The 14,156-nt window shown below is 40.6% G+C and overlaps 1 protein-coding gene across 2 annotated transcripts; it reads left to right on the forward strand.

Moving 5' to 3' along the window:
• Positions 1–225: 225 nt before the first annotated feature.
• On the forward strand, positions 226–13,803 carry EAF2 (ELL associated factor 2). 2 transcript variants are annotated; one of them, XM_061467096.1, is made up of 6 exons: positions 226–436; positions 3,052–3,146; positions 3,801–3,937; positions 4,688–4,833; positions 8,401–8,664; positions 12,975–13,803. In XM_061467096.1, exons 1-6 carry the CDS (start codon positions 334–336, stop codon positions 13,019–13,021), a joined length of 792 nt encoding a protein of 263 aa, XP_061323080.1. In that variant the 5' UTR covers positions 226–333; the 3' UTR covers positions 13,022–13,803. The 2 variants fall into 2 exon arrangements, with proteins under 2 accessions (XP_061323080.1, XP_061323163.1); XM_061467179.1 differs by lacking the exon at positions 226–436 and adding an exon at positions 591–869.
• Positions 13,804–14,156: the final 353 nt, after the last annotated feature.

Raw genomic sequence — 14,156 nt, forward strand, 5'->3', positions numbered from 1 at the left:
CAGCGCTCCCCCGACAGAGGAGGGTGTTATTTGCATATCCGCGTGAGGGCCGGCGCCTCCACCGCTTCTACTGGTGGAAATCTACACTAGGGCATCCTCTCTGTCCAATTCAAACCCACGTTGCCCGTGACGGAGAGCCGAGAGGGGCGGGGCTCCACCGCCGCGGACCTATCGCAGCCTTGGTGGGCTGGGCTTTGCTAGGCGTGTGTGTGTGTGTGTGGAGGGGGGTGTGCGTGGGCGTGCCCGGGCGGTGTGAGGGATGTTCGGCGGCGGCAGCGGCGGCAGCGGCCGCTCGGGCTCGCCATGGTGTGAGGCGCGGTCTGAGGTGCCGCGATGAACGCAGCCGTCCCATCGGTTTTTGACCCTAAGGGACAGGTGTTGAAGTTGGGCGAGACCTTCGAGAAGCAGCCGCGCTGCGCCTTCCACACAGTCCGATGTGAGTGTGGGCCGGGGGAAGCACCCCAGCGGTCCCTTGAGGGAAGGGAAGGCTGGTTGGGCAAGTGCTGCGCCCTGGCGTGGCCTTGCTCTCCGGCCGGGAGGAGAAGGTGTGGGTCGGGGCAGGCCCTGGCGGGCATCGGTGTGAGGGAGGACCGGCATGGTGCTGGGGGAAAGGGGAAGGGCAGCGTGGTAAAACTGTCGTTGTGGCCCGGCTCCGGGCTTGTCGCTTGGGCAGGCACCGGAGCGTTGTCTGTGGTTATCTGTCCAAGGAGGTGGCTCGTGCGGTAGTTTGAGGGGAGCTGAAATATCAGTCAGCTGCACAGGCAGGGCTTGGGAAGCCTGAAGGAGTTGGCTGCCTTCGTCCCGGGCTACGCCTGGGAAGTAGCTGGAGTGCTGGTCCCGGAGATCAGGTTTCCATCGCTCCCAGCGAGGTGTACGGCCATTGCCCATCGGCTCGCTACTTTCTGGACAGCGGCTTCACTTTTTACACCTTTTGCATCCAGAATGGTGTCTTGATGTAGTTCTGCTGAAAGCAAAACTGGGCTGAACCTTCGGGTTTTCTCTCTTTCCTTGTGCTTAGTTTTTAGAAGTTAAGCACAATTCAGCAATCAAAGGTTAAAGGCAGCATTAATCACAAAGCTGGTATACCCTCCCTGAGTACATAATTACTATCTAGAGAAGAGGTGTGTGCTCAAAGATTCTGAGGGTAGCTAGGAAACAAATGCTCTCAGGATTATAGTTCTGGTAATTTAGGACTGCTGCTTCTGGTTTTGATGTCTCATTATTTATAGACTGATCCCCAAGATTCAGTCTTGCATATGTTCTTTGGAGAATGTCCTGTATGCTTTCATGCAGTGCAGCGAGATGGGTAATGTGCTTTCTGTGAGCAAATGGAACGGCACTTAGTAGGATTGTCTGTGACTGTGGGAAGGGAGGAGAGGAGAGGGAGCCAGCAGAAGCTATAAATGGATTCAAACAAATGCTGTAACTTGAAATTTACCTTAATTTTAAAGAGGGCTGAAAACCACTTCTGGTACCTCCTACCCTCATGATTTCTTGCTGACTCCTGTAATTTGACGATTTACTCTGAAATCTGTTTTGAAATCTCTCTTCCTTTCCGACAAATGAGACATAGAAACTGGCACATTCATCAGTTCTGTCAAATGCACATATACAAATATCCGTTTTAGCTTCTGCTAAATGAGTGAAGGGAAAGACGTCTGCTGGTTAAAAGATCAGAAGTCCATTTAGTGACCCTGGAACCAGTATCTTAAGTTTTAAAGTATCAACCACACAGTGGCTATATATTAAAGGAAACATTGTTTAATTTGATGAGAAGCTTTAGAACTATTGTATGCTTATCCCTGTGAGAGGATGTGTGGGGTTTTGCCATAAACAAGGTTAGCAGGGGCTGTTACTCATATCTTAGCTCAAAGCTGCTTGCTGCATGCATAGTCCTGCCCACCAGCTCCTGAAGCTCGGTTTTCTCTCCTGGTTGGTGTTCAGGCTGGAGCCCTTGCTCCCAGCTGTGGTCTGTGCCGCCTGGCCTGTGTGTTGCAGCAGGGTTAGTGAGCTGGGAGGCTGCCCAGCCACAGCAGAGCTCAGCCGCCTGTGACCGGCAGCGGGTGACGTGACAAGTTGCGAGGCAGGGAGCGCGTGCCATGCTGTGGCTGGGGAACGTGCCATCTAATGGGTTCCCTTTACGTGCTGGGCCTCCCGTGCCTCTCTTCAGCTGCAGTGGGGTGCCTCTCCCCAGCACAGTGTGCAGGGCAGGGCACTAGCCATCCCTGGGCTGTGAGGCTGGTTGTGCGCTTGCATTTGCTGGAACCACAGGTTCAAACCCACGTGTTACCATGTGCCTTGCAGAGGCTCTCGATGCTGTCCTATGTATGTCCTAAATCTGTGCAGGCAGGCCTTTCAGCTGTAGCCCTGCCAAATTAATTTGTGGTAGAAATATCATTTCTATAGATAATGGTATGTTACATGGCTACAGTACTGATGGCAGAGCATGTGCTGATTTTCAGATTTCTCAGAATGTTTTTTTAAAAGGACTAGAAGTTGATGACTTCTTTTGTTTGAAACTTAGTTTAATCAACTATTTAGATGTTAAAAAAGACAAAAAGGAAATTAATATTTAATTGGGAAGTAATTTCCCTTTTGATAAAACTAAATATTCTGAAACCAAGTTTTGGTCACCTCCTGACATGCATGTTACAGTAAAATCAGAAAAGGACATTGAAGTTTAATGATGTTCTTTCAGTCACTTGTCTACACCTCCTATATTTGGGATAAACATTTTCAATAATTATTTATTGATATTTCTGAAAATAATCACGAGGGTTTATCTTTTGAAATACAACACAGCTCGTTCAGCCTCTTTATCCATTAAAACGTAAAAGCATTTTTCTGATTGTAATTGGAAGGTTTTAACATGCACTGAATCCTGAGAAAACCGTCTTGACTTTGGATTCTACTGGTTTATGGAATGATCTGATAAGGGGAATGGTCAATAATACACTAGCAAAAAAGGCTTTAACTTAGCAGAGTCCAGCTGCAATTAAAATTAAGGTTTGTGAAAAGCCTATAAATAATTCACTTTGTTTTTATATTCAGATGACTTTAAGCCGGCATCTATTGATATGTCCTGTGAAGGAGACCTTGAAGTTGGCAAAGGTGAACAGGTGACAATAACACTGCCGAATATTGAGGTGAGTGATGGGCCTAAGGGAATGACTTATTTTATTGTCACAGGTATATACTGCATATAGAAGGATATGAAGTTTCAGTGCTGTTTCAGAGCAGCTTGTGTGATTTTTAGAGTTGGAAAGCAATTGCTATAGGAATGTAAAATTACCAAAGGCCTGGAAGTTAAACAGCTGCACTGTAACTTTAAGTGTGTTCACAGCATTGGAAATAAGCTGTAGGATGACCCAGAAGTGTTGCGTACACAGAAAAGCTTCATGTGGATGTTGGCAGCATGAGTTTCCCCTTGGTATTTATTGCTGTAGTGCAGTTCTAAAGCAGGAAAGACTGGAAAGGGAAAATTTACTACCTGCCATGCTTTACTGCTTTGCTGATACGGTAGCTGAAACCCCTCTTGGTAAAAGGAGTCCTGCAATGAGCATGTTCTCATTGGGAAATAAGCATTTCATCAGTTTCCAACTAAGCTAAGCTGGGTGAAATCCCATTGCAGTCAAACACCAGCTGCTTTTTGGTCATGGCTACTGTCTAATTTGAATAAACCAGCGACATTTTAAAAGGCTAAAAATGATCACTTGCAGTGAATTTGGCATTACTGTGTTGGATTGCTGTTTCTAAGACAGGCTACAGCAAAAACACTCACTGGACTTCTGATTTCATAGGGCTCAACTCCACCAGTGACTGTGTTCAAGGGTTCAAAGAAGCCATACCTGAAAGAATGTATTTTAATTTTCAACCATGACACTGGAGAATGTCGTCTAGAGAAACTTAGTAGCAACATCACTGTGAAAAAAACCAGGTGGGTGATTCACAGGAGAAACAACTGTGCTTTAGTCATTGTGAAAATCAATTTGTTAATGAGTCTAAACTGAGATGCATAACTACCAGTTCCTATTTTTAGGAAAACATCCTTTTTAGAAAGTACCTGGCCTCATTCAATAGAATGAAAAGTCTGCTTTCTCAGCACACTGACTTCACAGAGTGGAACCTTAACTGGCAGAAGAAATGGGAATGGTTTTGTTTGTTTGTTTTAATTAAAAGTTGTCTCATTGTTGAAATAGATGGTAACTATTTTCTGATGATTTTGGTGGGGAATTTGTTTGGGAACTAGCTTGCCCACTGGCTTCTGACTTCTAAATGAGGAAATAAAGAAGAGAAATTATGTGACATGGTAGAAGGAAAACAAGCCATTAACAAGTTTTTGGATGTGTTGTGGTTTTGTGTGTGGTTTGTTTGTTTGTTTGTTTTCCTGCTACTGAGTTCATGTAAGTCATCTCGAGCAGAATTATGTGATCCTGGGTAGCCAGGTATAAAATCAAATAAACTGACAAAGGGTTAAAAATGTTGTTAGCACTGTATTAAAACCCGATTTTTAATATGTATATATAATTACATGCTAGTTTTATAATGTATCTAGAAATCTAATGATGTTTTGTAGAAAGGCACAACAAATAATTCTGTCACTTAAAGTATTGTGTCCCCTGTATTCTTGCCCCTTTCCTTGCATCCCGTCTTGTAGTAATTAAAAATCTTTTGCTTTTCCACACAGGGCTGAAGGAAGCAGTAAAGTTCAGTCTCGCATAGAGCAGCAACAGCAGCAAATGCGAAATGCAACTAAGGTTCCAAACAATATTAAAAATTCTCCACCAAAAGAAAAGATGTTTCCATCTTCTCCCATGGATGATATTGAACGAGGTAAGCTTCACCGGCACACACGTTTCAGGAACTTTGCTCTTAACTAGAAGTTAGTTTTTAGAGCCAAAGGGTTGTGTTGGGGTTGGTTTGCTTGTTTGTTTGTCTCTTATTAGAGATTCACAGTAGAAACTGATTAAGCACTCTGATATTGATTAAATACCTGATTAATTACCCTGACATTGAAATGACCACTCTGGCTCAAGTAGTAACAAGGCAGTATTTGAAACTTGCTAAGGAAAAAAAGTAAGGTGAACCATTAGGCTTAATAATGTCCAGGGTCCCACTGCTTGCTCTCCTTGATTCTGTCTTCTTCTGCTACTTTGATCAAGTATACAGTTGGTTGTATTGTGGCACTGGAACCAACTAAGCTGTTTCCTTTTTGACATTGCTCCCCATTCTTTCTCTGCATCCAGCCAATGTATAGGTTACAGTGCTTTGCAACTCAAAATGCTTCTTAAATTACTGGATAAGATCTTGTGAAAGATGAGGTTCTAAAGAAAAAGACACCTAAAAACCTACACAAATCAACCCTTGAACAGTACTGTGGTTTTGAGAGTCTCTTGTTTGGTGTGACACTCATATTTCAGTTAATGGGAGGCCTTATTTCCTTCTGGAGGACAGGAAGGCGGCAGGTGGTAATTACTTGGTACAGAAATGCTGACAGCTGGCAGTTTCATTGACTGGAATTGACATCTGCCTCTTAAGATGTTCTGAATTCCTTTAAATAAATATATATATATTTTAGATGTTACTATGAAGGGTTTGGGTTGTTTTTTTTTTTTTCCATTTTGGTCTTAAATGCTGACCAGAAATCTATACCACAGAACAGTACTAGAAAATACCTAAGGTTGCAGACAGGAAGGAGCCCTTGCGCACATGGAATAAAATGATGCTTTTTATTGGCGATCTCTTGTTTTGGGCGGAGTGGTGGTGTCAAACATATTGTAAGTCACCAAAGCAGCTGGTAACATGTATCAAACTCATGTGTAGTGACAGTCCAACTATGAGTACTACTAAATAATGCAGAATAATTGACCAGTAGGGATGGTAGGTAAGGACCTTTTGAAGTCATCTAGTCCATCCTCCTGTCCTAATTTTCTGTTGTAATTTTTCAACCTGTTCTTAAAGCCTTCCAGTAATGAAGGATCCTGTATTCTCCCTGGCAATCCATTCCAGGGCTTTGGTCTCCTTACCATTCAGGTTCTTCCTAATAAATAATCTGACAGTAAGCCCATTACTACTTTTATATTTATCATGCAAGCATAGACAAGGTTACTTTGCTGTTCTTGAGCAGTCCTTCATGTGCTCAGAAGCTGCGATGTCTTTCCCATTCTTTAGGCAAAATGATGCTAGCTGGTTTGCTCTTTCCTTAGAAGTTAAGTTTTCAAGATGCCCGATTCATTGTCACTCTGCTTTAGCTCTTACTATGAGTCCAAAATCTTCCTGAAGCCTAAATACATTTACTATTTCAGACAAGGTTTTAGCAGTGCTGAGTTGAGTGAGTCTTACAGTCATTGTTATACACACGGACCAAATAGTATCATGTCCCCATGTAATGCTTGTCATTTCCACAACAGCATGGTGTGCTAGAGCTGTGTGTAGTGATCCACTGTAACTCTCGGACTCTTAGGCATAGCCTACATAATTGTTCTTCATCCCATGGTTGTGTAACTGACTATTCCTGCTTAAGTACACTACCTTGAACTTGTTACTAACTTTGTTTCCTTGGGTGGGGGAAAGGTCACTCTACCTTTGTCCTCTGGTATAAATACAGTCTGTCTTTCACCTCTTGAAAGAATTTAAATTCTGTCAACTTATGTCAAAATAAAAGGCACAGATCTCAATCCTCAGTTCTCTATATTAGCCTTTCAATTAATTTTTTTCTCTTAGTAGCCACTGGTAAGAGCAGGGATGAAGTGGAACTCCTAGAATCTTCCTAGGGTTGGAAGGAGCCTTCAAAGGTCATTTTGTCCAACCGCCCCACAATGAGCAGGGAAAATCAAATTGCATAGGACTTGAGTGCTATCTTTCAGTTACCTTACAGCTCCTGGTGTGGGGCATATCAGTTGTTTATTTGGCCTTTCTTCTTTACAATTAAATTTGAAATTACTTTTTGATCGTTCTGTTAGCTGCATCCTAATATTTACCTTATCTTTTCTGCCATCTTTTCTGTCCTTAAGCTTGGTAACAGGAGGGTGCTTCCATTCTCCCCCCTGCCCTTCTCTTTCCTTATGTCTGAGTCAGCCCGTATGGTCTTTTACTGTACTTTCTTCCATGGCATTGGGTTACTTTGTCCTTGTAGCTGTAGCTGCACTATTTCACGTGCCACTTTTCCTGAACACCGTTTTCCTTTAAACTGGCCTTTGATAAGGCTGACTAACCTAAATACCTTTCCTTTACAGTAGCCTTTGATAACTCAGAACTGGGAAGCTTCATGGAGCTTTGTGTTGAAACTTATTCTATTGTTCTCCCTTCTTCTCTTGATTAAGCTTTGAGCCATCTGGCATCTTGGTGACTTTCATCTTCAACCTGCTCTTCAAATTTACCCAATACAGAAGTGAGATGTGCCACTCTCCTACTTGCTTTCTGTCTGCTGTATCTAAGCTGTTCCTGAAATATTCCAAGTGCTTATAAGACCATATTAACAAATGTCTGGGTTACAGTCTTGTATAATGATAAACTTCTGCACTCTGGGTAAATTCTCAAGTTGCTGTATAAAATTTCCATCTCTGTGATTCAGTGGTCTGTTTCAGACTTCTAAATTCAGCAGCACCCCTATTTTGCACATTATTTATTATGTGTAACTTCCCTTTGTGCAAAAAGTAACTTTCTCTATATGTTGGACTTTGGCTAGTATATATCAAAAATGCATTACTATTCAGCATAATCTATCCAGTCACACTCTCATAAATATTATTGTACTCAGGTGAGTTATTTCATTAAGAATGCAAGTTGATGGAGTCAGTTTGATCTTTTAATTTCCAGTATTTCTTGTGTGCTTCATGTTCTAGCTAAATAGTCAGCTGTGGATGGTTCCTTTCATGCTTTACTTGGTTTGAGCAAAATGTCACATAGTCCAAATAAGTGTATTGATTGTAATGTTGAACTGTTGGGAGGCATTTTGGGTGCAGAGATTTTGCAGCTGACTTATCTGTGTGACTGTAAGTGCAGTTTTGGTCAGTGAAAGGCATTTTTGGGGTGCTAAGGAAAACACACAGGGCTTTCTAGTTGCAGAAATTAAAGGCTATGTGGGATGCACTACCCTGTGGAATGTGGGGTTAGCATTTGGGTTCACAGTAACCCTTTTTCAGCACTTGGTTTGAAAGGGAGAAAGTGCCCAAGCTACAAGAGCAGAAAACCACATGACAGGCTGGAGGCTTGCTTGTGCCCTTTTCTTTGTCCTGGGGGACTTTGGGTTGGTTTGTTTTTTTTTTTTTTTAGATCCTCCAATGCATGTACCTGACTTATGTTGTCAATTTTTTTTCTTTCTTTTTATTATTTTTCCTCTCCTTCTTTTATTTCAATTAAGATAAATATTAACTAAGAAACAAATCATATTGTTTGCAGAGCTAAAAGCAGAAGCCAGTATTATGGACCAGCTGAGTAGCTCTGACAGTTCATCTGACTCTAAAAGTTCTTCATCCTCTTCAAGTAGTGAAAATAGTTCTAGTGATTCTGAAGATGAGGAAACGAAGCCCTCTCTTCCTATGTCAATGCCATATTTGCAGCCACAGCCTACTGTGTCTGCCATACCACAACAGGCTGTCTCCGACAAAGATGCCAGTCATAACAGATCCCAAGAGAGCAGTGGTCATATGATGAATACACTACGTAAGTACAAAAGCTGTTCTTTTCTTAGTGCACAGTTCCAGACATCAAGATTCTGAAAGGAAACTATATTGTTTTTAAGTATGTCTCTGTTATAATTAAAGCTGTGGGAAGTGATGCTAGGGTTTGATTGTTCAGCAGTGCTCTGAATTAGACATTGGGCTAGAAGGCTCTTTGGTCCCCAGCGATATTAAATTTCAACTGCTGATGCAGTTGAAAATATTTCCTAAGCTCTTCTGGCTTCCTCCCAGTGTATATACATTGGGACTGGAGAACAGTAATTTTGTATTGAAAATACTGGAATGAACAGGCACTCCCAAAACATATGCTTATGATTTCTTGGGTAGAACTATGGGAAAGATACTATACTCGACATACTCTGAATTACAGAAGAGATGGTGTATTCTTAGCTACTTGAGTTACTATTATTCATGGCACCATTCCACTGGACAGCATGGCAAAACTGTCCTTTGCATATAAGGAAGGAGGTGATTTGCTTTCAGGTGACACTATCTTATTCCACCCACTCAGGCAACTAAAAATGTAATTTGAAGAGTAGCTGTGATCTTGTTTAAGAAGTGGTTGCCATGAAGCCTGGAATTAATGTTCAGTGTATTCAGAAAGGAGAGTTTGGACAGTAAAGAAAAACATCCCACCAGGTAGAAACCTAAATAGCAGGAGTACTCATAGAACTAAGCATCAGCTATGGTGACTTCTTGAAACTGATTAATTAGGTGTTTAGCTGCAGGCTCTTGGTTTGATGTTTTTTTTTTTTTTTCCATCAATCCTGGTTTGCAGCCTAAGATCTTTAAGGGTTATCATTTTTATGTAACGTTGTTACACTGAAATGTTAGACTCTGGCAGATCCAGATCCTTTTATTTCAGTACTTAATGGATGATATGAACAGGTTTTGGTTTTTTTTTTGTGTTTTTTTGGGGGGGGGGGTCAGGGGGGAGTTGTGTTCTTTCTTTCAATAGCTAGTTTTTAAATACATATGTAAATATCTGTGCTGTTTATTTATGTACTGCATTAACAGATAAGATCAGACTGAAAAGTCCTGTGACTGCATGTACAAAGGACTAAATGCTGCTTTCATTTTACTGTCACTGTAGAGAACAATGTCTTCATGTTAATAATTTGCGTAATTTGAGTGTGCCATTTATTTCAACCCTTATTCACAAATGGGATTTCCCATTCTTCATGCTTTAATTAAAACTTGTTACGAAAACAAGATTAAGCTCTATCCCCAGTGACAGAATCCCGGCTGGCAGTTTCCACTGAGAAATACAGTTACAAGTACAGGTGGCCACATCCACTGGTTCCAACAGTCACAGTGTTGCTTAAAACATGACAACATCAAAACTGTTACAGGGGAATTTTGTGGCTTGATGGTGCTTGAGACCTGTGTTCACAGGTAGAACCTCTCTGTAGCATCAACCCTTGGGCTGAACTATCTGAGCTTTCCTAGATCTTAGCTTAATCCTATTTAACTTCTCTTATGGCTACATATCTATTTACTCCTACATATCCTTTTCTCCTTTGTGATTCTTTCCCAAACTTACAATGCAGTTAACACTTCTTAAAGTACACTTCAACTAGACAAAGCCCAAAACAGCTACTTTCAAGGAGAATGTGTTTCTCTAGCTCTCCTGCTGAGTGAATTTGGCAGGAGAGTGAAACCTGGAGAAACTAAATGGATAGCACATGGTTCTAGCTTGAATGGCAACAGTTCTCAGTTGGGGTCCTATACAGTCACTTTTTCCATCTCAAATAATGTTTTACAAAAATACAATACTGAATCAACAGATGTCAGCACAAGCTGTTTGCTTGTCTAGCCTCATTTTGAGGTTTGACTGCTTATGTGTGTGACTGGCTTTGTGCAGCTTTGTAGAATTAGGGATGCACTGGGTAATTAGTGAGCTTTCCTTTGGCCTGCTGCAGGCAGGCAGAAGGGTTGAGGAAGGCTCAGAGTGCAGAGTTTTACCTCCCCTTATACCAGAGTTTGTAAACAGTGGTACTAATGGATCCGTTCTTCATAAATATTTGATCATATGTTGCTTTATGTCTACTTTTTGTTTTAACAACAGTTATGTTAAATAAAGCAATTTTCCAAAATAAACTTGGCATAGCTTGGCTATTCTGGGGTCTTGTAACATACATAGTATTCAGCACAACTTTACTTCTTTTGATGCTTGGAGCTGGTACAAGCAGCTGGTCATAAAAAACTTTGATTGATTGGTTTGGTCCTGATGTGACTATGAAGATCTGTGAAACATGGGTCACTCCTATGAGCTTCCCCATACCAAACTCACAAGAATTCAACTGAATGTAATGTAGTCACTGTTTTCAAGTTTAGGAAATGTCATCAATGCATCTACTTCCCCAGTTAATTTTGCTAATAAGCAATTGGCGCTGTGAAAACTGAATTAATTTTCCCCACTTTATTGCTGCCTATTAAGGTCAATATAGAGTATAGATGTTCTTCAGAGTCTTAGTTAAATAAACTTTCTGCTCTTGCACCAAACTCACTTGAAAACTACTAATTCTAATTTGTTTTGTTGTGCCATCTCTACCCCTTTTTTTGTAACCCTACCTCCAAAAAAACACCTTTAGAAAGTTTTCCCTGGAGTAAATCCTAATGTATTATTTCAGACTCTGGAACTTGGACTTCTTGCTTTCCCATCTGCTGGTTTTCACAAGCATTGGTATTTTTGGCTGATGTTATAGGCTTTGTGTAATTTCTATTAACTATGTTGCAATAACCTTTGAAGGCTGCAGGATTGCTATTTGGAAGGTTGTTATCTTGTTCGTACTCCCAGTCCTCTCCTAAAGTAGGTAGTACACGATGGGGTTGGGGTTTCTAGGAATTCACTGTAAGTTTTCATTTGAGTGATAAATTCATGAGTTTAATTTATTAATGACATTGTCTGCCCTGAAACATTTTTTCTTAGGATGATATATAGTCCTGAATAAGCATTGACAAATCACTTCTTTCAAAATGGCTTTTTTTAATTTGGGTTATGATACAGCTGTAAATGTTGTCTTTATGTAAAGGATTGGTCAAAAGTTGTCTATAGTAGTATTTTAAAGATTGCTGGAAACATCTATCTTCACTATCCTTGTCTTTATATAACGTTTTCTGTTTTGTTGTGGAGAATCACATACCACTTTTTAACCTTTAGTGGTGACAGTGGAAAACAAGGGCAGACTAAATGCCACCATGTCAGACTTCAGTGCTCTGGCAAGGAATGATGCCTGATAACAAAAGATCTGATCCAAGTGTCTTGTTGGGTTTACCCTCTTGAGGTTACTTTTCTACTCATCTGCAAAAGTAATCTGTGAAAGGTGCTGAGGCTGAGGAAAGGGCATGTGAAAACAGTGCCTACTCGGTTCCAGTGATTTTTCCTTTGCTTTTTAGGCCATTTCTTGTGGAATGCGTCTCTCAACCAGCAATGCATTCCTTTTATATTATTTCTTTTTTTTTAATGTCTGTTTGGCAAGGGAGGTGTGAATAGAGCCATACTAGTTGGAACAAGTTCCTAAAAATGCACTGGGAAGTTGCTAGATACAATGTAGATTCTATATAGCAAGCTGTGTGGTTTTTGTTAGCTATCTGTCATTATGGAAGGATTCCCTCCCTCCCACCCCCTAAGCTTATGGACATCCACTGCAAGCGCAATACAGTCTGTCTTCTTACTTCCTGGTTTTGAAATATATATAGCCACCAAATTAAAGTGCTGTGCAAAATTTCTTTTGATGTTTTGTTTGTTCACTTGTTCCAAAACCTGTTTGAAATAGTAGGTCACTGATACATCTTTAAATGGTATGTCAGAGAGCTGCTCGTCTCGATTGAGACATAATTTGTTTTCAAGCACAGCTGACTCGCATTCAGATGTGTTTCACACAAAACCCCAACAAGTCATTTTTCACAAATCTGCATTCACCAGCAGTTTTCCCACTTATGAAGCATGAAAATGTGGGTGGCAAAGATAGCTAGGTGTTGTCTTTTGTGATCTGGTGATATTAAATAAATGCACTTGTAGCTAACAAGCTAATGGCTTCCTTGCCCAGGAAGAAAAGTGATGTCTCTAAGGTTCTGTCACTGGCGAGTTGGCTTCTACACCTATGTATTCTCTTATCATAGAATAGGGTTAGAAGGGACCTTTAAAGATATCTAGCCCACCCCTCTCCTCCCCCTCCCCGACCTATTTGCAATTAGTTTTTGCAACCCTTTAATTGGGAAAGGGAATATCTTGAAAGAATCAAAGTATTTCTTTAGAAATGACTAATGCAATTACTCTCTCTCTTCTAGGAAATGACTTGCAGCTGAGTGAATCTGGAAGCGATAGTGATGACTGAACAGGTTTTTGGCCTTAAATGTATCACCTTTTTTGCTAAATATGTCTTAGCATCTGTTTTGCACTAAGATTACCAGAGACTGGAATGAATGTCCTCGATTTTGATAATAGACATCCTAATTTTCTACTGACACATCATGTCTATAATAGAGCAGCATTGACATCCTGTCAGTGCTATGGTTATGTGTTTATCTTTCAAATTACTGTATTTACAGTAAAATTGTGTATGATCTGATTTTGATTATTTTTGCCTCAGCCACCTGTTTTACTTGAAACTGCTTTGTAACAGCTAGTTACTTTATATAAATAGTTACAGAATGGAGAAATTCCTGATATTCATGGAGGCAAGTTTCCTTCCTATAATTTAAATGCTGATCTCACAACTTTTACTTGGAGGGAGTGAAAGGGAGAACAACTAAATGAGGTCTGCTGTGTCTGCTATACTTTTTGTTTAGTTCACAGTTCATACCTTTAAGGTATGCTGAATAATGTGGTCCACTAGTGCAGTTACAGTTTACAATTGTTCAACACATTGCTGAATTCTTAATTTCACTGTATTATAGGTCTTTATATTTCTGAGCCTCAAGATTCCTGAGGGAACTTGTCTATTCTCTGCCTTTTTTATACAACTTGAATAGACAGGTCTTTTTACAACCTTTTTGTATCTAAATTTCGATAACTGCAGAGACAGCAATGAACTTCCTTCATTCAATTCTGTAACAGAAATCAGAAAAATTCTTTGTAGGAGTATAAAAGTAATTTAATAAAGCAATATTTATCATTTTCATGTTTCTGATTCTGTTCTTTACTGGTTAAGAACTCCCCTTCCTACGTATAGTACTCTTGCCAGTGAAAGGGTCATGCAAAGAAGCAGAAAGCAGTGAAATGGTAGCTAATACACACTCCCCACCCTGTCTGCAAGGCTTCTGCGTTGCTTTTGCCTATATTGAGACAAGCCCTAAGAAGAGCTTGCCAAAAGTTTATGGCACTGCTGGTGTACTGATGAATGTTTATTACAGATTATATCTAAATGGCATTGGTAAGTGTTAGACAGGAGGTGGTGTTTGCCTAGTCTTGTTTGGTTTTCCTCATTTAAAATTATATTTCAAGACCTGACAAACTGCAAGTAGTAGTCC

Source organism: Pezoporus flaviventris, unplaced genomic scaffold, assembly GCF_033815535.1.
Source record: "Pezoporus flaviventris isolate CSIRO_AGI_PZ_B2104156 unplaced genomic scaffold, CSIRO_AGI_Pfla_v1 ptg000001l, whole genome shotgun sequence".
In the NCBI taxonomy this organism is placed as follows: Eukaryota; Metazoa; Chordata; class Aves; order Psittaciformes; family Psittacidae; genus Pezoporus; species Pezoporus flaviventris.